Source organism: Carcharhinus amblyrhynchos, chromosome 28 (assembly GCF_965287045.1).
Source record: "Carcharhinus amblyrhynchos chromosome 28, sCarAmb.v2.hapA, whole genome shotgun sequence".
NCBI classification, from domain to species: Eukaryota; Metazoa; Chordata; class Chondrichthyes; order Carcharhiniformes; family Carcharhinidae; genus Carcharhinus; species Carcharhinus amblyrhynchos.
In genome coordinates, this window is record NC_137351.1 from 19,844,135 (window position 1) to 19,870,837 (window position 26,703).

Genomic DNA, 26,703 nt, shown 5'->3' on the forward strand with positions numbered 1-26,703 from the left:
AGTCTGCTATCATGTTGGTAGAAATGAGCAACTTTGAACAATTGGTTTATTTCCTGTCTCTCAGACACTTGAAGCATTAGGCATTAAGGGTTTTAACTATCGCGAGGACACAAGGCTCAGAATATATATAATTCGCCATCCCCTGTTGTCATAGCGCAAACTCTTTCCTTCAAAAAGGTGACATTGTACAAATTCAGTTCAATTTATGACAGGCAGATAGACTGGTCCTGAAAAAATGACAAGCTCAGTTCTGTGAAATTATATTTCACAATAGGCAAATGTGAAAATGCAGGTTAGAACTTGAGAAATCCTCGCACGGCATCACAAAGCTTGTTTGGATTTAGCATTCTGACCAAAATAACAAATTTCGCAAGATAATGTGAATTGCAGTGCCATTGTGATGCCAGATATGTAGGCTGTATGTCCCAAAGGCAGATGGATCATATCAAATAATGTCCATTTGGCTGTACATAACAGGCAAAGTACTAACTGTACTCAACCAGCCTTTGCTTGCAAAACTCAGAACATTGTGTGCAACATTAGATGTTATTTCATGATTGGACAAGACTTACTAAACAATCCTCAATGTGCTAAGAATTACACCAACACCTATTAAAGATCATAATTCAGGGTTGCGGGGAGGGGCAGAAAAATGGCAACTGCAGTGTGACTCACTTGCACATACTACCAGTGCACATATGGAGCCCTGTCTTATGCAGCTAGAAAGAATATGTGCCCCAAGCACAAGGAGAGGGGGGAAGGAGAGAAAAACAGCCATTCCCTAGTTAATTCTTCATGGCAATGCCAACTAGAATCAAATTATTTGGTTTGAATTTAAACAAAAGCTTGGCAGTTAAACATTCACTGGGCCATTTCCCATGGCAATGCCTCTACCAGAGTCCACATGCCAACTAATCATCTCCCTCTTCTGATGTGGAGTTGGCACGTCCTCCACGTGTCTGCGTGGGTTTCCTCTGGATGCTCCAGTTTCCAAAGATGTGCAGGTTATGTGGACTATAATGCCCTTTAATATCCCAAGATGCGTGGGTTAGATGGATTCACCATAGTAAAATTTGTAGGTTTACGGGGATAGAGTGAGTCTGGATAATACACACTGTCAGAGAGTTGGTGTAGACCTGATGGGCTGAATTGCCTCCTTCTGTACTGTACGAATTCTACAATGTAGCATTTATTGTCGTTCCCTTTGAGATTTGATACTCTGGCAACTATATCCTAACAAGTGCAAAACAAAAAGCTTTGACAGAACATCTCTATTTAAATAATCTTGCGTATTGTTGAATAAAAAAAAGCAAAGTTCTTTTTAAAATCCAGGAGATTCTTACATAACTGAAAACAGTTGCTTATATATTTCCCACACATTTCTTTTCAGCTGTAATTTCTAACAGTTTACTTGTTAATTTGTCTGGAAATTTATCACAGATTATCTTGTATGCAGAAAGGATAAAAAAACAAGCAAACTAGTTGCAAAGATGACGAGCAGAGTTTGCAATTTGCTTTATTTTGAAAAACGTTCTTGGTAATAAATGGATAAAAAGCAAATAAAAACAATACAAGTGCTAAAGTAGCATTGCAAACAGTATTCAGAAGTTGACGAAATCAATTCCTTTTAAAAAAATGAATACAGACACAGAAAATCTCTCCGCTGCATTTTTGAATATTTTCTGCCATTCCAATGGGCTCCAGCCCTCACGTCTTCAATGTTACTGATTAATGCTATATTTATCTGCATGAAAGAACTAATGATTCCAATGTCATTATTTAAATCAGCTAACAATAATTGATTACTAAGTAATACAGTTAATCTACGAATAATATTTGCAAGCAAAGATATTTATCACAGATTTCTATCAATCTCTTAAGTTTAAGCTTGTTTATTAGTATCACAAGTAGACTTACATTAACACAGCAATGAAGTTACTGCGAAAATCACCTGGTCCCAACACTCCGGCTCCTGTTCAGTTACACTGAGGAGAATTTAGCATGGACCTAGCACCCATCCTGTGGGAGGAAACTAGAGCACCCAGAGGAAACACATGCAGACATAGAGAGAACTTGCAAACTCCACACAGACAATGACCCAAGCCAGGAATTGAACCCAAGTCCCTAGCGCTGCGAGGCAGCAGTGCTAACCACTGTGCCACTGTAAATCTGAAGGACAGTTCATCATTTCTTAGACTTAAAGGTTGTCTCTTGGATGATAAAAAAGATACCAACTTCAATATGGAGTGCTACCCCAGTTATGTGGGAAAAAAATTACATATTTGGCACTTGTTCATTTTTAAAACACAGATTCACTGTACAGAACATAGAACAGTACAGCACAGTACAGACCACTTGGCCCTCAACATTGTGCCGAGCTGTGACCAAACCCAAGATCAAACTATCCCGCTCCCTATCATTCTGGTGTGCTCCATGTGTCTATCCAACAACCGCTTGAAAGTTTGTAAAGTGTCCGACTCCACTATCACAGCAGGCAGTCCATTCCACATTCCAACCACTGAGTAAAGAAACTACCTTAGACATCCCTTCGATATCTCCCACCATGAACCTTATAGTTATGCCCCCCTAGTAACAGCTACATCCACCCGAGGAAATAGTCTCTGCACGTCCACTCTATCTACTCCCCTCATCATCTTATAAATCTCTATTAAGTCGCCTCTCATCCTCCTCCGCTTCAAAGAGAAAAGCCCCAGCTCCCTCAACCTTTCCTCATAACACCTACCCCCCAAACCAGGCAGCATCCTGGTAAATCTCCTCTCCAATGCTTCTACACCCTTCTTATAGTGAGGTGACCAGAACTGCACACAATATTCCAAATGTGGTCTCACTAAGGTCCGGTATACAGCATAACTCCACGACTCAAACTCCTGTTAATAAACGCGAACCCACTATAAGCCTTCTTCACGGCTCTATCCACTTGAGTGGCAACCTTCAGCGATCTGTGGATATGAACCCAAAGATCTCTGTTCCTCCACATTCCTCAGAACCCTGCCGTTGACTCTAATCCGCATTCAAGTTTGTCCTACCAAAATGAATCACCTCGCACTTATCAGGGTTAAACTCCATCTGCCATTTTCTGCCCAGCTCTGCATCCTATCAATGTCTCTCTGCAGCCTACAAGAGCCCTCTGCCTCATCCACTACTCCATCGATCTTTGTGTCATCAGCAAATTTACTAACCCACCTTTCAGCCTCCTCTTCCAAGTCATTGATAAAAGTCACAAACAGCAGAAGACCCAGCATTGATCCCTGTGCTACACCGCTGGTAACTGGCCTCCAGTCTGAAAATTTTCCCTCCACCACCACCACCCCCTGTCTACTATGAGATAGCCAGTTACTTATCCAATTAGCCAAATTTCCTTCTATCTCACACCTCCTTACTTTCTTCACGAGCCTACCATGGGGAACCTTATCAAACACCTTACTAAAATCCATATATATGACATCAACTGCTCTACCTCTGTCTTTACACTAGTTACCTCCTCAAAGAATTCAATCAAATTTGTGAGGCAGGACTTACCCCTCACGAAACCGTGCTGACTATCCCGGACTAAGCTGCAAGTATGCAAGTATAAGTATATTATCAAGTATATTAAGTATGCAAACTGCAACGTATATATTTCCAAAAGAAAGTTGCAGTTATCTGGTGCACCACACAATGAATTACTTTTTGAAGTGCTGTTATGTAGTAAACATGGCAGCCAATACGGCCATGAAAAGAAAACTGGATTTGATTTTTTTTCCTGTGGTGCTAACTGAGGGAGGAATACTAGTCAATACCCAGGAAGAACACTTTAAAGATTTTTTTAAAAAAAACACAAAACTGAATGAAAAGATAGGGCTTGGGTTCAATATCTCAATGGAAAAAACAGCACCCCCAAACAATGCAACACTTTCTCTTGACCACATAGGAGTGTCAGTCCAGATTATGCGCTCAAATTCTGGCACAAGGATGGAATCCACAACCCCCAATTCAAACAAAAGGTCACTACCAACTCAGCCAAGCTGACTCTCTTACTTAATACATTCATCACTCAATGTACAGTATCAAAATATTGCTCAAGAGGAAGACCTAATTCTATTTCAGGATGATGGCTTGTTAATGTTTCCACAAAAGTAGCCATGCACCACAATTAGTGTGAAGAAATCTGAATTGACTATCTTTGGGCATCTCCTATGTTACTGAGACAAATGAGCCAATAAAGTCTCAGGTTAAACCTCAGGTCTGGGTTGGGTTTGTTTTTCTTAGTCAGGGCTCCAATGAGATGGTTACAATTGATTTCAGTGACCCTGGGGCAAAGGCAGTGAAAATTCAGCCAGGATTCCCAATCCTGCTCACTGCAATGGCCAAGAAGAAGTGAACATTAGTTCGAATCTTATGCAACACCTCCTCACCAAAGCTGAAGATATCAACTTTGGGAGAGCTCAGTTAACAGAGGAAAAATTAAAAACAGGTGGCCTGCTATCCAATCTAGTTACTTAGATGTAATTTTCAATTTCACAAACAGCTGCACTCTACAGTAAGAATTTATTTCCCTAAAATATAGCGGATAGATTGGCTATTAGGTTAGCTACTGTAGCTAATGCAAGTAGCATGCAGCACTAACTTGGCAACAAGTGATTCAAGAGTCAACTTATACATTTATCATGGTATAAATTCCATCACGATGATAATCAGGAGCACAGAGACTTGGAGAGATCATTACACAGTATCTCGAGGCAAGTCAGGAAATTACCATTACCTTTTCCAAACACCATTAATCCTGGTTTAGCAAGAGACAGCCAACCATATGTTTATATACTGAAGTTCAAGTGCAGAATTCCAGACAATGACATGAAGCAATATCAGACCAAGAAAAGGACAATTCTACTTCAATTCACTAAAGCAATTACTAAGTCTATGGCTCCCAAATTCGTAACAGGTCCATGTGTGCTGTATGTTGAAAAGGTTTGCTACCCAATCTTCCAACCAGATTGCAAGAGAGCTTCCATTAAGCTTAAGAAACAAAACCCACTTACCATCTTCATCCACAGTAAGGTCTACCACCTCTGCCGTGCTTTGTCTCAACGGCTGGATAACTGTTGATATTCTGTTGCGGCTCCGCTGTTCCTGAGGTCGGTTCTGAGAGCTAGCGCTTTGGCCCCAGTGTACCCTTGAGTGGCCGAGAAGTGTGGTGTAAGACCTGGAAACAAATCAGTGGAGTAATGTTAACTCAAATAATATTGGATTCCAAATTGGAAACCTGAGCACAGTCATTTGGAACTGTGTTTCAACTTATTAAGAAAGCAAATAGCCGTGTCATCAGGAAAGTTAACATTTTCGATAACTGGCGTTGGAAGACAGATTTTCTATCTCTGTACTGGCTAAAACCATACTTAACAGATACTGGCAGTTGGTTTTAGAAATGGCTCAAAGCTATGCAGTGCCATTGTTCAATTAGTCAGCAAAAGAATGGTGCTATTATAGCTTCAGAGGACAGCATGTGAGTGAAGGAGAAGGAATACGCCATCGAAAGATTAATAGGCACAGAGATGTTAATGATTTGTGAATCACATTGAATTCTAACCCAAAAAGGCTTCGGTTTTGTCAAACCACAATTCATGAATTACCATTACATCCTCTCAAAGATACCCAAAAAATACGTTCATTTCTGGCTAAATGATCCAGCACCCTGCAATTAATGTGGCTTTTGTATAGAAGTTGGAATCCTATTCCTGTAATTACAAGAACTAACCTTGACGCAAATGAATTTTCAAAGTGTCAAAATTAACACCAAGGTTTGAACATTAGTTTCAATTTCTCATGGATTGAGATATCCTATGAATGTATCAAAAATTCATCAGGTTTCAGCCCATTAAGTAGTTTATACCAGGTTTCTGTGCAAACTAAATTAGATCCAGAACCATTCAGGCTGTCGAAAATTAAGTATTTATACTAGACTTTAGTTTTATTTTCAAGTAAAATCACACAACAGGATACTTTCTATTTGAGGATAATCGTGCCATCACCCAAAACAAAAAATCTCATTCTTTCTCTCCAGTCAAACAGTTTTCTACATTGGCGTACATGTCCTATGGCTTTCTAATTGTATGGCAGCAGAACAATGGGTCAAGATTCTTATTTCACAATTTCATAATCTCAAATAACCAATGATTTGTTGCTGAAGGAAACAATCAGCATTCTTCAAAAATTCTTGTCTCCCTGCAATCTCATTTTAGAATTTTTCCCTTTTCCTTGCAAGGATGTTTACCAAAATATGTTCCACAGCTGGCAGGGAAAAAGAGACTTATCTGCAAGCTCCTCCACAATTGTCATCAATGGTGTTCAATCAGTACATACTGATACATATCAGAACATACAAATTGGCATGCTTACTTTTTACAGCTTGCCATGCTCATTTTCCCCGCCGCAGAGGTATTGTCCAATATTTGAATACAGATGTCCTGGTACAAACCTAATCCTGAACTGCTCAATCTGGCTGAAACATCATGCTCCAAAGCATCACCGAATAAAACAATGGAGACACTTTCTGCATTGTTTCTAAAGCATTCAATGTAGGAATTATTTATTCTATGCAAAATTAAATTTAGAAATTTGTGGAAGCATCAGATTCCTTTGAGAAATTCTGTGAAGCTACTAATTATCAAGTTCAATGAATCAATCATTCTGGAACCATAATAAATCTTTGACAAAAGCAAATGGATCACAATCCTGGTTTTAAAACAAACAAATTAGTCTTCAACAAAGATGCATGGATCAGGAAAGATCCAGAAATAACTGCTTCAGTGGCACTTAGCAATTTGACAAGAGATGCTGGCGAGGAGGCCAGCAATAATTGGTTTGTATGATAGGGAAAAAACCTGGGAGAAGATCAATTAGCTGTCTCTCCCTGGTCTTACCTCAGTCATTCCATCACCAAAACCATTACGTCCATCTTTTATCACTTCTAGACTAGATTTCTTCCCTCATCTTCAACCTCCATACAATCCAACTGATCTCATTTATAACTTCCTCCAGGTTTTGCGATTTCCTCCCACACTCCAAAGACGTGTGGGTTAGGTTGACTGGCTATTCTAAATTGACCCTAGTGTCAGAGGGAGTAGGGTAAATGTGTGGGGTTACAGGAATAGGACCTGGGTGGAACAGTGGTCAGTACAGACTTGATGGGCTGTATGGCCTCCTTCTGCACTGTAGGGATTCTATGATTCCAAAAGCTAGTACACATAAGAAAGGTAATCGTAAAGACTGATGGAACATTGGCTTTTATCTCAGGGGAGCTCAAATACAAAAAACAAGGAAGCCATGTTTCAGTTCTACAAAGCCTCAGGTCAGATTTTGAAGGGAGATGGTGACATAATGATAATGAGACTGCACTAGGACTCCAGAGGCTCAGGACAATGCTGTGGTTACATGGGTTCACATTCTACCACAACAGCAGCTGGAATTTTAATTCAATGAATAAATCTGGAATTAGAGCTAGTCTCAGGAATGATACTATCGACTGTCATAAAGAAAAACTATTTCCTCTGGTGTGGAAATCCAGAACAAAAATTAGATTGAGGTTATTTAGGACTGAAATTAAGAACTTTTCCCTGTAATGAACATTTGGAACTCATTCCTTTAAAAAGGCAGTAATGCCGATTCAATTGAAATTTTAAATTCAAAGATCAACAGATCTGTTTTAGATAAGGATTTAATGGGGCATAGAAGACGAATGGAGCTGAGGCACAGATTAGCCTCAATATAAATGAATAGCATAACAGACCACTGGGGCTAACAGCCTACCCTGTTTCTATGTTCTTTTGGCAAAGCAGACAGATGAGATTTTGCATTAAAGGGTAACACTTCTCACAATGTCACAGTCTCTTGGTACTGAGATACAATGTCAGTCCCAGTAATGTTCTGAAGCCCTGGAATGGTATGAAAAACATAATTGCTGCAACTTGAATGCCAGGATCCAAACCACTGACTCCAGGTTAAAACCCCAAGTATGTTTCAGTGAAATGAAAACTGAACACATATTGATCTGATGGCAGCTATCTAGAATTGCAACTTATTTTCATTAGTCCCTCTAAAATATTCAAAAAATAGGCACAAAGTTCACAATGAAACATAAACACTGTTGCAGAAGATCAACAAAGGTGGAACCCAAAACTCTTCTTCTAGAAACAAAATTTGCACTTGCAAAAAAAAAGCAGTAATGTAATCATTGTCGACGCCAAATAGCCTTAGGTCATGCACTTCCTGCAGTGGAAAGGATAGGGTAGGGAGACCCCAATATTGAAATGCCTAACCATAATACATTCCTGTTGGTTGTGACAACTGTTCATATTCAATTTTAAGCTATTTAACATATTTAGGAGATTGCCCAGAACAGAACATGGATGCTCATTCATAATACACATCCATGGAAGATAGAAGCTACGGATCCATCATGACAACCCAAGATCTGACTGAGAAATTGTCGCTTCACATCTTCTGGAATTCTCTGCCTGTTGAAGCGGTGGAGGCTGCCTCGCTAAATATTTTTAAGACGCGGGTTGATGGGTTTCTGATAAGCGAGGGGATCAAGGGTTATGGGGAGAGGGCGGGAACGTGGAACTGAGCCACGACAGATCAGCCATGATCTTACTGAAAGGCGGGGCAGGCTCGAAGGGCTAGATGGCCTACTCCTGCTCCTATTTCTTATGTTTATGCCAACTAAATTGACTCCAATAGAGTTCCAAGATATTCCAATGTTTGGCAATTCTTAACTTACTCTTTCAAATTTCCTCTAATTAAAAAGGCAGGACCATTCAAATTTCGCCATCTTCGAAATTTAAAATTTTCATTATCAAATTCAGAATATACTGGTGTGTATGCTTCGCAGCACAGTGCTCATGATCTCAGCTAGATTTTAAACAATTTATTACCTGAAAAAGTGGACTTATAAGTTTACTTGCAACTGCCGATGCTTTCCTCCATCAAATGTTAAAAATTCTGTGTACACAATCTGGACATAGTTACAAGTGCTTGATTCACTTTCCCTGATAGAGGTCCTTGAACCATCCAAATACCTTTTTATGCAGAAAGCAGCACAGTATGTTTTTCAGCTCTTCAATTCCCTGCCTCTTCTTGAGCCTTCCCATTTGGAGGGGGGAGTCTCTTCTCACTCCACTTGTGTTCATTCCTGGTATGATTACCTTTGAATGAAATATCCCCAAAGGGGCCAAAACCCTTACTTTGGGATTCCAGCACATGTTAGTGTATGGCTAATAAGCCTGCCCTCAATACATGGGCTGGAATTCTCCAGCTGCTCACACCCTGCCGCTGCTGCAAGTGAGGACAGAGATTTTGGTGCTCAGCCAAATCTCCGTTCATTGCAGTGGGACGAGAGAATCCCGCCAGTGTGAACGACCAGAGAATTCTGGCTATAAGATTTATAAAGACAGAGATGAAAGCCTTAGGTTTGAAGGAGACACCAGAGAAACTGGAGGCATTTTTAATTAGAACAAAAAACCTTAAGAGAATGAGCAGATGTGTTCAAAATTAAGACAGTTAAACCTGACTTGCATGCATTATTGGAAACTATTTCCACTCAGTTAAATTTATACCCTCTGGTTAGCTATTTAAGATCACCTAGCTAGTGAAGGGAAAAATCATACACAGTGTTCTCGGGACAGGGAATGTTCCAGCAGAATCCATAGCTGCTTTTAAAAAGGAAATGGACAAGCGAAGAATAAAAGCAAAAGATTTTGGGGAAAGGGGACTAACTGCACAACTCATGCAGATAGTCAATACAAGTACAATAGGTCATATAACTTGTTCTTGCGCTATAACATTCTACAGTTCGACGACCAACTTTCTCCACTTTCACAAGCACATACTGTACTAAATATGGGCTAATCTTCTGCAACCAAGTCATGTATCCAGAAATACATTGCTCACGGCAGTGAAAACATATTTAGCCTTTTTTCCCCACTTCTTTACCAAATGCTCACACATAAAGGTGTTGCTTTCGGGCCATCACTGGGGAAAACAAAAAGTAGTAGATGGAGCATTAATAAGGATAGAAGTAAAATGCAATTGCACCCAAAGCTTACACAGAAATACTCACCCATCTCAAATTCCATTGAAACCTTTAAGGGAGCACAGGCATAGTGCCAGAGGACTGTAGGACAGCTAACATTGTGCAGTTCTTTAAAATGGGAAGAAAGGATAGACCGAGTGATGACAGGCTAGTCAGTCTGTTTAACCTTGGTGCTGGGAAAATTGAAAGAGACATGATAAACCCCATTTAGAAGGTTATGGATTAATCAAAGTCATGTCTGACTTTCTTTGATTAATCAATGACCTTGACTCATGGAGGTGGGCCAAGAAAAAGAGGTGGGGTCACATTGGCACAGATTCCTGCTGTTGGGAGGGCTTCCCAAGGGCAGGCCAAAATGCTAGCCCCTACTCCACTGAGGCAGGCAGCCTCTCAATACCCAAAGCCCCAACTTGGGGTGATTTTTCAGGATCGTAAATGTTTTCCCAATAGAAAAGCATCCCCTCCCCCGAATTGCACATATTATTAATCTAAATTTACTCGTCCAAGGGCACCTTCCTGTTGAGGTATCAGACCTGCCTCAGAAGTATCCACCTCCCCTGATGTGACAGCTTAGGCTTCAGGCCCTCTGATTGGGCTAGATGCATCAAGAGATCGCCTCCCATTCATTTGTATGCTGCCGCCTGCTAAATTGCAACATCAGTCTTTCTATCGTCAAATGGGGACACAGAGCCACAATTGTGATCTGACTTTGGGGTTCTGAAATCTGCAGGCAAAATCCTGTCAATCGTGCCTTTAAAGTACAAGTGAAGTAATTCACCAGGAAACTTCTGAAGATCTCAGAGAAATAGGAAATTGTAACATTTCCAGAAAGCTTCAAATGTAGTACAAGGATGTAATTTCTGATTATATTTATAGTACTTCACTACAGCAAGTATATAAAATGTAAATTTAATTGAAAATTCATAAACAGAAAACGGGGAATGTACTAAGGTCCGTGGAGTATGTGTACATTCGTGTCTGAATGATTGTGTACAATCCTGAAGCCTTCGTTTTGCATGTATTGGCTTAATAAATGTGTTATCACGCAGGAAATAACAAAAGATCATGGAATTGTAGTTTCATATTGGCTGGTCAAATCAAAGTGTACCTTTCTATACCACACTGAGCTGAATTTGAAGGTATTCAAGCCCAAAAATGTTATATGCTAGAAAGGTAGTAGTTGAAAAATAAAACTGGAGCCAATCTTTACATACTTGTATTTATGTAGAGTTACACATTACAAGCATACAGCTCCTAACTCAACGACAACAGTTTGTCTGTGACTGGTAATAGGGTTAGGGTTTCAGTGAATCACAATTTCCACAATCTGCACATATTTAACTATACATAGAGGTGGAAACATACAACGGTGGCATAGCAGCTCGGTAACACAGTGATTAGTACTGCTGCCTCATAGTGCCAGGGACCCAGATTCAATTCCGGCCTTGGGTAACAGCCTATGCGAAGTTTGCACGTTCTCCCAGTGTTGCACAGGTTTGGAATTCTCTGCCCGTTGAAGTGGTGGAGGCTGCCTCGCTAAATATTTTTAAAAAGCGGGTTGATGGGTTCTTGATAAGAGAGGGGATTAAGGGTTATGGGGAGAGGGCGGGAAAGTGGAACTGAGCCACGACAGATCAGCCATGATCTTATTGAATGGCGGGGCAGGCTCGAAGGGCTAGATGGCCTACTCCTGCTCCTATTTCTTATGTTCTTATGTTCTTCCAGGTTCTCCAGTTTCCTCCCACAGTTCAATAAAGTTAGATGGCTTGACCATGCTAAATTGCCCCTTAGTGTCAGAGGGATTAGCAGGGTACATATATGGGTTTACAGGCATAGGTCCTGAGTGAGATTGTTGTCAGCGCAAGCTTGGTAGGCCAAATGGTCTATTTCTGCACTGCAGGGATTCGATGAACTGTGATCAATATCTGTCCACTGTGTTAATTTTACATTAAAAATTAGATTTCAGAAATCAGCTAACATTCATAGATATCTTAGCACATTTTCATGTGAACTGATGAGCTTTGTTCTTTAGCCCTTTGACATTTCTGCTAGTCTGCCCTGTTCAGATCATTAGATCCATGGCCTTCTAGTACTGTAGATATCTGAAGATCCACTTTAATATTTTAAACCATACAACATATTTATCAAGTTTGTAGCCATTCCCAAAACAGCAATCTGAGGGAAATATTTCAAATATAATTGGAAGATGGAGCTAGCCAATTTAGGCATATTGCCTAATAAAAAGGTCAAATGATTGAAACCAGTGACACTTATGCTGGAACCAGCTGCCACTTACTGTAGTTCACAAGCTTCTGTGGGTTTGTTGACCTCACAAACCCACAGATGGTCCAACAGTTCTATTCATTGCATTTTTCCGGTTATGCTATTCTTATATAAGACTTTTGCTTTTAATCGCTTGCCTTTTTGGGCACAAACCCAATAGAAAATGCAACACACAAAAAAAAGGCAAACTACACCAACACATTGTTATTGAAACCACCTAGAAGAACAAGGAGTTTGAACTGTAAAGAAAAGCAGCTGCAACAGAGCTCTGCCAAAAATGCAAATCTTTTCAAGTTGGAAACAAACTTGAGCTGCCTGCTACCATCATTCATATCTAGATGAATAAAAACAGCTGTTCACCTCATCAATTCTTTGCCATCATTAAAATCTGCCTAAGGTGTAGGAAACCAGTAAGTAACGTTTTGTGTGCGATTACACATGTGTGGGACTTACCCTTTATAACACCACAATGATGTGAGCACTCAGTGACTCTGGTTATAGCGTTATAAAAACCGTAAATAAATTTGACAATGTAACATTTTTTCTCACTTACTCAAAAGTCAAGGTAATTCTTTAAAAATTCTATCTCGCAAAAATGACAATGATGCGTTGCTGTGGTTTTGTTGCCCAGAGGTTAACGGCTCCTATGGTGACTATCCGGTCCCATTTACAGACCTATCAGCTTTCCCTTGGGGAAATCATAATCTTATACTTCGAGCGTGTTGGTAAATTCACTAATTAGCTTTCAGTCATGCCCGTGAAAATTGCCAAAGCCTATAGTCCAGTGAAGAATAAGTCTTCCATTCTCTCTTCCACCAGTATGAAAGGAGCGAAAGGAAAAAAATGAGAGAGAAATAGAGAGGGGAGGAGAGAAAGAATAAAAAGTTAGCAGGACCAGAGAGAAAGAGGATGCGAACAAAAACACTAATAAAATTAAACATTTATGGATTATACATCATGAAATATTAGTCTTTTTCCCTCATACGACAAAACATGGAAGCATTTATATTTCTTTCAACTTACTGCACCAACTGTTTACATATATCATCAAGTGGTCTTCTGTTTTGATTTGAAAACTTTTAATGTCAGCTTAGCTCAAGATAACACACTGTGAAACAAGAGATTGCACATTCTTCCAGTGTTGCGTGGGTTTCTTCCAGGTGCTCCAGTTTCCTCCCACAGTCCAATAAAGTTAGGTGGATTGACCATGCTAAATTGCCCTTAGTGTCAGGGGGATTAGCCGGGTAAATAAATGGCTTTATAATTATAGGTCTTGAGTGGGATTGTTGTCAGTACAAGCTTGATGGGCTGAATGGTCTATTTCTGCACTGCAGGGATTCTATGAACCGTGGTAGACCTCTATCCACTCTGTTAAGTTTACATTAAAGATTAGACCTGTGGGTCAGGTGCAGATTTTAAATTAGACCTGCATACCCTTCCTGTTATCTCAACTTGGCTTTAGACTGTCCTAACGTCTACATTTAACTGCAGAACAGCCTGCAAATTTCTTCAACCAGAGAGTGGTGAATCTGTGTAACTCCCTGCCGCAGAAGGTTGTGGAGGCAAGTTCATTGAGTGTCTTTAAGACAGAGATAAATAGGTTCTTGATTAATAAGGGGATCGGGGTTATGGGGAAAAGACAGGAGAATGGGGATGAGAAAAACAACCGCCATGATTGAATGGCGGAGCAGACTCAATGGGCCAAATGGCCTAATTCTGCTCCTACGTCTTAACATGCAGATCAGAAATACAGCTTCTGCTGGCAAATCAAAAACAGTTTGATTTTCTTTGCAATCTAGTTGTCATAGAGCTTATTTAGTGTACTTGGACCAAATTTTATGGGTGAGGCAAGAAATAGAACATTCTTAAGCCAACAAACATTTTTGTGGTAAGCTGCTTATGTGACACCTTCAATTCATCACCTTAGTTGCTTCCATCCTCACTTCTCTTCAGTTGTACCTTACAACATCTTGCCCAATCTGTATGCTCGGAGGCTCACAGTTACATTTTATCTTTTCCTCACTCAAGGAGTTGATGAATAACTCCTGAATAACATTTGCCTGAATAATCAACTGAACTTCAAAAAGCTGAGGCGTTATCAAAAAATACTGACTGCAAGTAAGCCAATGGCAGAAAAGGTTTACCAGGATGTTGCCTGGCATGGAGGGTCTTAACTATGAGGTGAGATTGAGTAGAGTTATTGTCCTCGGAAAGACAGAGGTTGAGGGGCAACCTGATAGAAGTTTATAAAATTATAAAGGGCATAGATAGGGTGAACAGTTGGAAGCTTTCATGCACCCACACACCCTCTTCCTGCACATGCCACACACACCAACGCGCTGCCCCCCCCACACCCCCAAATGTTGTACACCCCACCATACACATCCACTTTGTCCCCGCCACATTCACTGACTCCCTGCCTCACCCCCTTACTGCCCCACCCACACACACTCCTCACTCTCACTATCCCACTCCCACACACCCTCATTTACTCTCGCTTTGTACCACCCACACACCCCCTCACATTCACTCCGTCCCCCACACACACACAAACCCACACTAATTCACTGTCTAATCATCCAAAGTCTCTCCATCAAGATTTCATCGGCTGAGTCCAATGTCGTAAGAACATAAGAAATAGGAGCAGGAGTAGGCCATCTAGCCCTTCGAGCCTGCCCTGCCATTCAATAAGATCATGGCTGATCTGAAGTGGATCAGTTCCACTTTCCCGCTTTCTCCCCATAACCCTTAATTCCCTTGCCTACCAAAAACCTATCTACCCATGACTTAAATATATTTAGCGCGGTAGCTTCCACCACGGGCAGAGAATTCCAGAGATTCACCACCCTTTGGATGAAGAAGTTCCTCCTCAACTCCGTTCTAAACTGCTCCCCCCTTATCTTGAGGCTGTGCCCTCTAGTCCTGCTGTCCTTTCTGAGCAGGAAGAATCTCTCCACCTCTACCCTATCCATCCCCTTCATTATCTTATACTTCTCTATAAGATTCCCCCCTCATCCTTCTAAACTCCAACGAGTACAGAGCCAGTCTATTCAGCCTCTCTTCATAGTCCAACCCCCTCATCTCCGGTATCAGCCTAGTGAACCTCCTCTGCACTCCCTCCAAGACCAAAATATCCTTGCGCAAGTGCGGCGACCAAAACTGCACACAGTACTCCAGCTGCAGCCTCACCAGTGCCTTGTACAGTTGCAGCAAGACCTCCCTGCTTTTATATTCTATCCCCCTCGCTATAAAGGCCAACATCCCATTCGCATTCTTGATCACCTGCAGACTGGGTTTTTGCGACTCATGCACAAGGGCCCCCAGGTCCCTCTGCACCATAGCATGCTGCAGCTTTTCGCCCTTTAAATAGTAATCCCTCCTACTATTATTCCTGCCAAAGTGGATAACCTCACACTTGCTAACATTGTACTCCATCTTCCAGGTCCTCGCCCACTCGCTCAGCCTATCTAGATCCCTCTGCAGACTTTACACACCCTCCGCACAATTTGCTTTTCCACTCATCTCCGTGTCATCAGCAAATTTCGACACCCTACACTCAGCCCCCTCCTCCAGATCATCTATATAAATGGTAAATAGTTGAGGCCCCAGCACCGATCCCTTCGACACTCCACTAGTCACCAACCGCCAATCAGAATAGCGCCCATTGATACCAACTCTCTGCCTCTTATTAGACAACCAATCCTCTATACACTCTAACACCTTACCCCCAACTCCATGCCCCCTAACCTTCTGAAGCAACCTTTTGTGCGGCACCTTATCAAACGCCTTTTGAAAATCGAGAAACACCACATCCACCGGGTCCCCTCTGTCTACCGCACTAGTCACATCCTCATAGAATTCCAGTAAATTTGTCAGACACGACTTCCCCTTAACGAATCCGTGCTGCGTCTGCTCTATCAAACCATTCTTCTCAAGGTGCCTCGCTATTTCTTCTTTGATGACGGATTCAAGCATTTTTCCAACAACAGATGTTAAACTAACCGGCCTATAATTCCCTGCCTTTTGCCTGCTACCTTTTTTAAACAGCGGCATAACATTAGCCGTTTTCCAATCTTCCGGCACTTCCCCGGAATCCAGCGAAGTTTGGTAAATAATCACTAAGGCATCTACTATCACCTCTGCCATTTTCTTCAGAACCCTGGGATGCATTCCATCTGGTCCTGGGGGATTGTCCACCATCAGTCCCACTAGTCGATCAAGCACTACCTCTCTAGTGACAGTAATCGCATTCAGGCCCTCAACTCCTACCATCCTTCTATCTTTAATATCTGGCAAGCCATTCGCGTCCTCCTCCGTGAAGACCGAGGCAAAAAACTTACTTAAGGCCTCAGCCATTTCCTCATCCCCCACCACTAAATACCCCCTCATCCTCTAAGGGTCCAACATTCACTCTAGCCAGCCTCCTCCTCTTTATAAAAACTCTTACTGTCCTTTTTTATATTTAGTGTTAGTTTAGCTTCATAGTCTATCCTTCCTTTCTCTATCAACTTCTTAGTCAATCTTTGTTGATTTTTAAACCTCTCCCAATCTTCTACTCTCCCACTACTTTTAGCCACTCTAAACGCATCAGCTTTTAATTTAATACTCTCCTTTATTTCCTTCGATAACCACGGCTGATTATCCCTTCTCCTACGTTCCTTCTTTACCATCGGAATAAATTTCTGCTGAGCACCGAAAAAGATCTCCTTAAAGATCCTCCACTGTTCCTCAGCAGTCCTACCGGCTAATCTGCGCCCCCAATCTACATTTGCCAATTCCTCTCTCATCCTATCGTACTCCCCTCTGTTCAAACAGAGGACACAGGCCCGGTACCCTACTTTCTCATCCTCCATCTGCATCAAAAACTCAACCATACAATGATTGCTTGTCCCAAGAGGATTCCTCACAAGATCCCTAATTCTACCTGCCTCAATACATAACACCAGATCTAAGATAGCTCACTCCCTCATCGGTTCCATCACACACTGTTCAAGGAAACTATCCCGGCAGCATTCCAAGAACTCTTCCTCAAGCCCACCGCGTCCGACATGGGTCAACCAATCAACATGTAGATTGAAATCCCCCATAATTATTGCCGTTCCATTTCTGCACGCATCATTTATTCGCTTGTTTATAGCCTGCCCCACCTCCAAGTTATTATTTGGGGGCCTAAGGACCACACCCACCAGTGTCTTCCTCCCCTTACTGTTTCTTATCTCCACCCACAACGATTCCAAGTTCTGCTCTTTGGAGCCTATATCTTCCCTTACTACCGCCCTGATATTATCCTTAATCAGCAGAGCTACCCCACCCCCTTTTTCTTCCCGTCTATCCTTCCTAAACACTTGATACCCCTGGACATTCAGCTCCCAGTCCCTGTCACCCTGCAATCACATTTCCGTAATGGCCACCAGATCATATCCATTTGTGCTGATCTGCGCCACCAGCTCATTCTTTGTTCTGAATGCTTCGTGCATTCAGATAAAGTGTCTTTATCCCAGCCTTTATCTGGACCCTGTTTGAAGGGATGCTACCAACCTTTCTCATGCCCCCTACTCCCTTTATTATTGGGACATCCTTATCATTTTCCCATGCCTGGACTCTCTCTTCTACTTTAGACATTGTAATTTCTCCTACCGCTGCACCACCTCCCCCCCCCCAATTAGTTTAAAGCCCTATCTACAGTCTTCGTTATATGATTCGCCAGGACTCTGGTCCCAGCACAGTTCAGATCAAGACCATCCCATCTGAACAAGTCCCACCTGCCCCGATACCGGTGCCAATGCCCCATAAATTCAAACCCATTCCTCCCACACCAATCCCTGAGCCACCCATTCATCTCTTTAATCCTACTTACCCAACACCCATCTGCACGCGGTTCAGGTAGTAATCCACAGATATCCACCTTGTCGGTTCTGCTTTTTAATTTCATTCCCAGCTTTTCATACTCCCTCTGCAGATCCTTAGTCCCCATTTTGCCTATGTCGTTGGCACCCACATGTACCACAACGACCGGATTCTCACCCTCCCACTCCAGGTTCCTCTGCAGCCCAGATGAGACATCCTGGACCCGAGCACCAGGCAAACAACACACCCTTATCCCTGTCACAAAGGACAGTGTCTATACCCCTAACCACACTATTCCCAATTACCACTACATTCCTCTTTACTTCTTCCTCTTTGTCCTGTGTCTGCATCACTGTACCGTGGGCAGTTTGCTCGTCAACCTTACAGCTCTCGTTCTTGTCCACACTGGGAGCAAGAACCTCAAACATGTTGTGCAGATTGAGAGGCTGAGGCCTTTGGGTTCCCCCCCCTCCTTCCTCTCACCCTTCCTCCCCGGTCCCCCCCTCCTTCCTCTCACCCTTCCTCCCGGTCCCCCCCCTCCTTCCTCCCCCCAGCAGCACCCTCTTGTTCCTGACTTTTAGAGTTAGCCAGTCTAGGGGGTGTGGATGTCTCTTGCACCCCATTATCTAGGGTACACTCCCTCTCCCTGATGAGCCTCAGTGTCTGAAGCTCAGAGGCGAGCTCATTGTGATGGGCTGGATCCAAATCCTAGCAGCCAGTGGACCCCAAGTTGGAGAAGCTTGCTTTAGAATGTTCTCTCTAAACACAGCCACAGGACACAAGCCCAAACTATATTGGTCGATTTTTTTTTCATGGTTGAAGTGAACACATCATTACATTTTGCTGAAATCCATCCGCCTGGGGCAAATGTTGTGTGCTTTTGTAGATGAAATTTGTTTCAGTTTAAACGTGTTACAAATGGAATTGAATTCCTGCCCGTCTTTTTTCCCTGACTTTCAGGCCCTTTCTTGTGCTGCGATAATGTGTGCCACTCTGCTGAGTCACTAAGTGCGCATCAGCTCATACCCAAAACTCTCAGATTAAGTTTAAAACTGTCAAAAAATGAGCTGTTTACACTTTCAAATCTGCAATAGAAAATCAAGATTACATATTAATGGCGAAAAATAATCCATGCTTGCCACAGCCAGAATAACCAAACTGTATGAGCAACACAAATTAGGATCCATCTTCCATAATTTTGGTCTCTGACCAATATACTGTCAAACTGGGATTTTATTAAAAGCTGCAAGATTGGCACATAAAAATGCATTAGTTAAGCCCAACTTTTATAAAAGGATGCTTACTCTTTGTGAAGTGTTCTTTCAAAGTGCTTGCTGAGTGATGCACAACAACTCAATCATATGAACGGTTTTCGATAGATGTCAGAGAACAGATTAAGATGAGAAACATTGTTAACAGTTGCAGACAGCAACTCTTTGGTCCATCTAGTTGACTTATCAACAATATCTTCATGATCTGTTAACTCCAGATGCTACTGACAGGATCTTGTCTAATTCCTTCTTCAAAACCTGTTAAGGTTTCCTGCTCCATCACCCAAGCTGATAAAACTTTTCAGCTGTTTACCCAAAAAGTTTGCCCCACATTTCCGATTTTGCTTGTTTTTATAATTTTTTTTCCCCCACACACACTTGAGATGAGGCCTCAGTTTAAATGCATATTTTGAAAGACAGAAACTGCATTTGTGCAGCTCGCTCTCAGTATCCCACCAGAGCATCAGTTGACTCAAAGGTAGCATGTTACCACAAGAAGCGAGGCTCAGCACATTCAGAACAATGCTGCGACAGAACTCTTCATTGTCACAAAGTGGTGAATATTGTTTTGGATTGAGACTCATTATAACTGGAATTCAGGTTTTCTATTCTTCTGAACTAAAGTTAGGAAGATAAGTGACGAAGAAATTGCTCAATGGTAATTACAGGTGGGGGAGTCCTACTTTACAAATAACAATGTGTAATAATATTTTTACTTCATTTTGCAATCACAAAAAATGGTTGATGTAAATTAAGTTTCTTCAGGAATTATATGGGGATCAGTGTGCAAATGCCAGAATAAAGAACATTTAATTGCACCTCTCAGGAAGGTTTCAGTTTCAAAAGAAATTTAAAAAGTTATTAATGCATGAAGTTGCCATTTCCTGAAACATTAAATCTTAGGGAACATTTCAGCCGTATACAGCATTGCTGCTGTCACAGCACTGCACCTGGCCATTATCACCTCAATGTAAAGGGTTACTACAGGATACAACTGCTTATGGACAAGGCCTTGGTAGAAATCTGGGAATAATTCTTAGAAAGAATTTTGTAAAACAACATTCAAAGATCAGTGATTTTCATCTGCGACAAATTTAATGACATTGAAGTTCTCACCTGCAATTGTCCCCAACAGTGACGATCTCCACTTCACTGTCTGTTGAGGTAACATTGATTTCTTCATTGGCAGTAACCTGGGGAGTTGAGGTGGCCTCAATCACCACAACATCCTCATCAATATTTCCTGGAAACGGCACAAAATTGAAAAAAATCAGCAAAAAGAAACTAACCTGTACAGCAAAGTAAGTTTCAGTTACACCCAGTGTGACCTACATTCATAACAGTATCAGAGACAAGAATACTGCAGGCAGTATATGCTTATTATATAGCTAATAACATTAAAATGTGCTGTGCTAACCTCATGTTATCAATCAAGAAACCTTCAACAAAATGCATGCGTTCACCTCCCCCCGCACCCCCATTGGAACAGTTTCCTGAATAAAATTCAAATCTTTGTAAATTTATGAAGCTGAGCACGTGCACCATAAAGACAAGTCTGCTGTCGTGACTACATTTATGAAACAAACCCAGTAGAGATTCAAAATGCAGAGACTCGATGCACAGCTATTTAAAAATTAACTTGGAACAAGGACCACTCAAGACGAGAAAACTCAAGAATTCTGGAAGTCCAAAACAAATAGTCAATTCTGGAATACCCGGTGCACCTCAAAAAGACAGGCTAACATCTCAAGGATCACAACTCAAAATGTTAATCTGCCATTTCTTTTTCAGATGCTGATGGGCCCGTTGTACATTTACTTCCACCATTTTCTGCATCATGTTAATGTCAATAATCCACCCATGCAACCGTTAGGTGCTAGTACAAGGAGCATTGATTTAACTCAGTTGGTAGACAGCTGGTTAATGATGCAGAGTGCTGGTAACAGCATGGATTCAATTCCTATACTGGCTGAGGTTATTCACGAAGGCCTGCTTTTTCAACCTTGCCTCTTGCCTGAGGTGATTTAAATTGCCAGCAGTCAGTGCCTATGGTCGTTTGGGACTCTGGCTACTTTATATTTTACAGTACAAGGAGATCAAATTGTACTTCTCAACATTTATTTGTATATATTTAAGTTGTAGATACTGGTTTCAATAACAATCGGATGGTATGTTTATTATTTGCTCTCTCCATTTCTCAAGGTCTTTGCCTGTCATAAAGCAAAATTCAATGAGAACACAACATATGCAATACTGAAGCCATTTCAAAATGAAGCCACTTGGTTTTGTTTACAAGTGTGAGAATGTGGGTACCGTTCAGAGGCCAAGTGCAATAATCATGTGCCAAGAATAGTTAGGCATACTTTAATTTCTAGCATTTTTTTTGGTTTCAGACTCCAGCATCCGCAGTAATTTGCTTTTATCCTCAATTTGATTTGATTTATTGTCACGTGTATTAGTATACAGTGAAAAGTATTGTTTCTTGCATACAAAGCATACTGTACATAACTAAAGAGAGGAGAGAGTTCAGAATGGAGTGTTACAGTCATAGCTAGGGTGCAGAGAAAGATCAACTTAATGTGAGTAGGTTTATTTAAAAGTTTAATGGGGAAAAAGTTGTTTTTGAGTCGGTTGGTACGTGCCCTGAGACTTCTGAATCTTTTTCCCAATAGAAAAAGAAAGTACGTCTGGTCCGGGGTTCCTGGGGTCCTTGATTATGTTAGCTGCTTTTTCGAGGCAATGGGAAGTATTAACAGTGTCGATAGATGGGAGGCTGGTTTGAGTGATGTATGGGTTTCATTCATGGTCCTTTGTATTTATTGCGGTCTTGGACACAGCAGGAGTCATACCAAGCTGTGATACGTCTAGAATGGATGCTTTCTACCACGCAACTGTAAAAGTTGGAAAGAGTTATAGTGGACATGCTAAATTTCCTTAGTCTCCTGAGAAAGTAGAGGCATTGGTGTGCTTTCTTAACTACGGCATTCGCTTGGAGGGACCAGGTCAGATTGTTGGTGATCCGGACAACTAGAAACTCTCGACAATTTCTACTCCGTCCCCATTGACGTAGACAGGAGCATGCCCTCCACTACATTTCCTGAAGTCCATGACTATCTCCTTTGCTTTGTTGACATTGAGGGGGAGGTTACTGTTGTCACACCAGTTCACCAGATTCTCTCTTTCCCGTACTGTGTGGCATCATTGTTCGAGATCTGACCCATGACGGTGGTGTCATCAGAAAACTTGAAAATTGAACTGGAGGGGAATTTGAGCATACAGTCACGTATATAAGGAATTTAGTAAGGGGCTGAGGGGACAGCCTTGCAGAACACTGGTGTTGAGGATGATTCTGAAGGAGATGATATTGCCTATCCTTGCTGACTACAGTTTGTGGGTTAGGAGTCTAGAATGCAGTTGCAGAGGGAGAAACCAAGCCCCTGGCCACAATGTTTGGAGATGAGCCTTGTGGGAATAATGGTGTTAAAGGCCGAGTTGTAGTGTATTAATAAAGTTTGACATAGGTGTCTTTATTATCGAGGTGTTCCAAGGTTGAGCGCAGGGCAAGGGAGATGGCGTTTGCTGAGGACTTGTTGCGGTGATAAGTGAACTGTAGTGGATCCAGGCAGTCTGGGAGGCAGGAAAGGATTTGTGCCATGACTAGCCTTTCAAAGTGCTTCACAATGATGGGTATCAGAGCCACCGGCTGATCGTCATTAAGGCACATTACCTGGCTTTTCTTTGGTACTGGGGTGGTAGCTGTCTTCCTGAAGTAGTTGGGACCTTAGATTGGTGTAAAGTTAACACATCTAATTTTTCCCAAAGGCTTGTTATACCTCAAGTATGAAGGAGTTTGAGTTTGTAGCTTTAATAAAAAATACACATTAATAAAGCAAAGAACAAATAGGGAAATGAAAGTGCTGACAAAATTATACAAATCTAATTTGATGCCTCACCCTGAAATATATCATTGTCTTCAATCCCTTCTTCCTAACCATCTGTCAAAATGTTGGGCATAATAATTAAAATCAATTTTTGGTCAGTTACAATTAACACAAGGCAAGTTCAGATACTGCAAAGGCAGTTTGAGAATATGAAAGTAATTAAAGTAAAAACTCTGTGAAAGTGACAATAATTGTTGTAAAACTCCAAGACTTTATTAATATCATTTAAGGGAAGAACCTACCACCACCACCCAATGTTACCTATGTGACTTCAACACGGTTGGATCTTAATTCCCTTTTAAGTTGCTGAGCAAGCCACTCAGTTTAATGAAAAGGCTAAACAGTACTGAGGGAACAACTTCAGTACATGGTCAGCAATGGTTTAGGGCAGCTCACCACCACCTTGTCAGTGCAACTAGGACAAGGGAAAGAAATGCTGGCCTTGCCAGCAAAATGTCCTAAAAATGAATAAAAATAAACCGATTCACAAGGAGGGTTACCAGTGCAAACAAACAGCTATATTAATCTCCCAAATCTCTGGTACTTTCTGTTCTCTCATTTTTTTCTGACCGAATGTTAAATTACAAAATCTGCACACACTTTTTCCTGGGGTGCTACAAGTGATTTGTGGTCTTCACATTAGAAACCTGGCTGAGACATACCGACTTAACACAGACTGGAAGTCTAAATTTGAACACAAGACATTCTGGTCTGTATTTTTCAGCAGTTACACAGGCTCATCTACCAACTCAGCAATGGAAAGAGCTTTGAGTGGAAAATTCTGACCGGACATTACATTTAACTGGTGGAAGATAGGTAGGTCACTGCAGCATTCAAAATGGTCAAATAATTAGAAATTAAAATGGAAATGGAAATTCAATAGTTACAAATAAAAAAGAGTCACAATTCAAATTATATCAGCTGTTCTCTTTCTAGCCTCTTTCATTTTTTGTTTATTAAGGAGAAAGAATGGCCGAAGTATCCAGAAGAAGCTTAAATCTGATCAGTCTGCATCTCAATTCAATGCTTCATACAGCTGCACTGAATAACGTTCCCAAAACAAATAGAAGCAGAATGTACTGTTTACACTGTATCATCACATCAGACTCTCCTCAGAAACTGTTAGTTGTCGGCTTTGACCTCAAGATCACCATCATCCATACAACTGAATTACTCATTGCATTTTAAGAGCTGTTACCCACTTAATCACTGATTAGTCATATCAGCTAAATCTTTGTTTTAGAAGCCAGCAATTTTGGAATTACTTTTCAAATTAAAGCTTTAGTAACGAAGATTAGGCAAACTGAACCCATCCCACTTGCATCAATATTTCTACGAACTTCCTTCACACTTCTGCCAATGCACAACATTTTCAAACATTGTTTACACAATCTCTTCTGGAAATTCACTGTTTTTTGCCTTACAATCGTTCATTTTCACTTCAAACCTGGCAATCTATTTGAACCGACAAAACTACATTCACACAGCACTTATACGTTACATAGAATCATAGAGTTCCTACAGCACAGGAGGAGGTCATTCAGCCCAATTCGCCAACAAAACATCTTACCCAGGTCCTATCCCCATAACCATACATATTCACCCTGCTAGCCTACAAATCTTGGAACACCAAGGGGCAATTCAGCATGGCCAATCAACCTAACCTGCACATCTTTGTTCTTAAAGATGTTCCAAAACCACAGCCAATTAAAATTGTATCGTCAATGTTGTAACATCGGCAAAGTGGCAGCCATTCAAGCAGAGCAAAATCCCAAAGAACTGCAGGTGGGTAGTTAATGTATTTGAATCAGTTGGCTGTGGGATAAACACTGGCAAGGACACAGAGGACCCTCTTGTTGGGAAGGATCTATGGGGTGTTTTGTTCCACCTGAAGAGGCACAAGTCTCAATTTAATGTCTTGTCTCAAAGTCAGCACCCGAGACAGCGCAGCACTTCCTCTGTCTTGGGCTGAAGTATCTGCCTGAATTGACAAATTTTAGCAAAACTAATCATTGCCAGTGCAACATAAATCAATGGCAAGCGTTACTGATGCGAATTCTATACCACAGGGACCAGACCAAAAAGATTTTTTTTCCAGAACTTCATTAGAATCCCAGAGTGTAGGAGGCCATTCAATCTATCAAGCCCGCACCACAATGCCCACCCAAGTCCTAGCCCTGTACGCCATGCATTTTTTTTGTTTTGTTTCGGTCTTCACGGAGGAAGACGTGAATAATTTGCTGGGTGTTAACGATGGAAAGGTGGTAGGACTGGAGGGTCTCAATGACATTATTGTTACTAGAGAGGCGGTGCTCGACAGACTGGAGGGACTGATTGTGGACAAGTCCCCAGGACCAGATGGAATGCATCCGAGGGTTCTGAAAGAAATGGCGAAGGTGATAGTGGATGCCTTGGTGGTTATTTTCCAGACTTCGCTGGATTCCGGGGAAGTGCTGGAAGATTGGAAAGCGGCTAATGTTACGCCGTTGTTTAAGAAGGGTGCCAGGCAAAAGGCAGGGAATTATAGGCCGGTTAGTTTAATGTCTGTTGTAGGTAAAATGTTAGAATCCGTCATCAAGGAGGAAATAGCGAGGCATCTTGAGGGGAATTGCTTGATAGAGCAGACGCAGCATGGTTTCGTTAAGGGGAAGTCGTGTCTGACAAATTTATTGGAGTTCTATGAGGATGTGTCTAGGGCGGTGGATAGAGGAAAGCTGGTGGATGTGGTCTTTCTTGATTTTCAGAAGGCGTTTGACAAGGTACCTCACAAGAGGTTATTGCAGAAGGTAAGTGGGGCATGGAGTTGGGGGTAGGGTGTTAGCGTGGATAGAGGGTTGGTTGTCAAATAGGAGACAGAGAGTGGGGGTTAATGGGTGCTATTCGGATTGGCGGTTGGTGACTAGTGGAGTGCCCCAGGGGTCGGTGCTGGGGCCTCAGCTATTTACCATTTATGTAGATGATCTGGAGGAGGGAACCGAGTGTATGGTGTCGAAATTTGCTGATGACACCAAGATTGGGGGAACGGCAAATTGCGCGGAGGGTGTGGAGAGTCTGCAGAAGGATCTAGATAGGCTGGGCGAATGGACCAGGAAATGGCAAATGGAATTTAATGTTGGCAAGTGCGAGGTGGTCCACTTTGGTAGGAAGGACTATTACTTACGGGGCGAAAAACTGCAGCAGGCGACGGTGCAGAGGGACCTCGGGGTCCTTGTGCATGAGTCGCAAAAACCCAGCCTGCGGGTGCAGCAGGTGGTCAGGAAGGCGAATGGGA

At 41.7% G+C, this 26,703-nt stretch overlaps 1 protein-coding gene across 3 annotated transcripts in view; it reads right to left on the reverse strand.

Annotated features, from left to right (window-relative positions):
* Positions 1-26,703, reverse strand: part of rnf111 (ring finger protein 111) — a 123,353-nt gene that overhangs the window by 31,064 nt on the left and 65,586 nt on the right. For all 3 annotated transcript variants that reach the window (XM_080214150.1, XM_080214148.1, XM_080214149.1), the window contains exons 3-4: positions 20,608-20,734; positions 5,040-5,203 (exon numbers count right to left, since the gene is read on the reverse strand). In XM_080214150.1, coding sequence (XP_080070276.1) covers positions 5,040-5,203; positions 20,608-20,734 — 291 coding nt within the window. The remainder of the gene's footprint in view (positions 1-5,039; positions 5,204-20,607; positions 20,735-26,703) is intronic.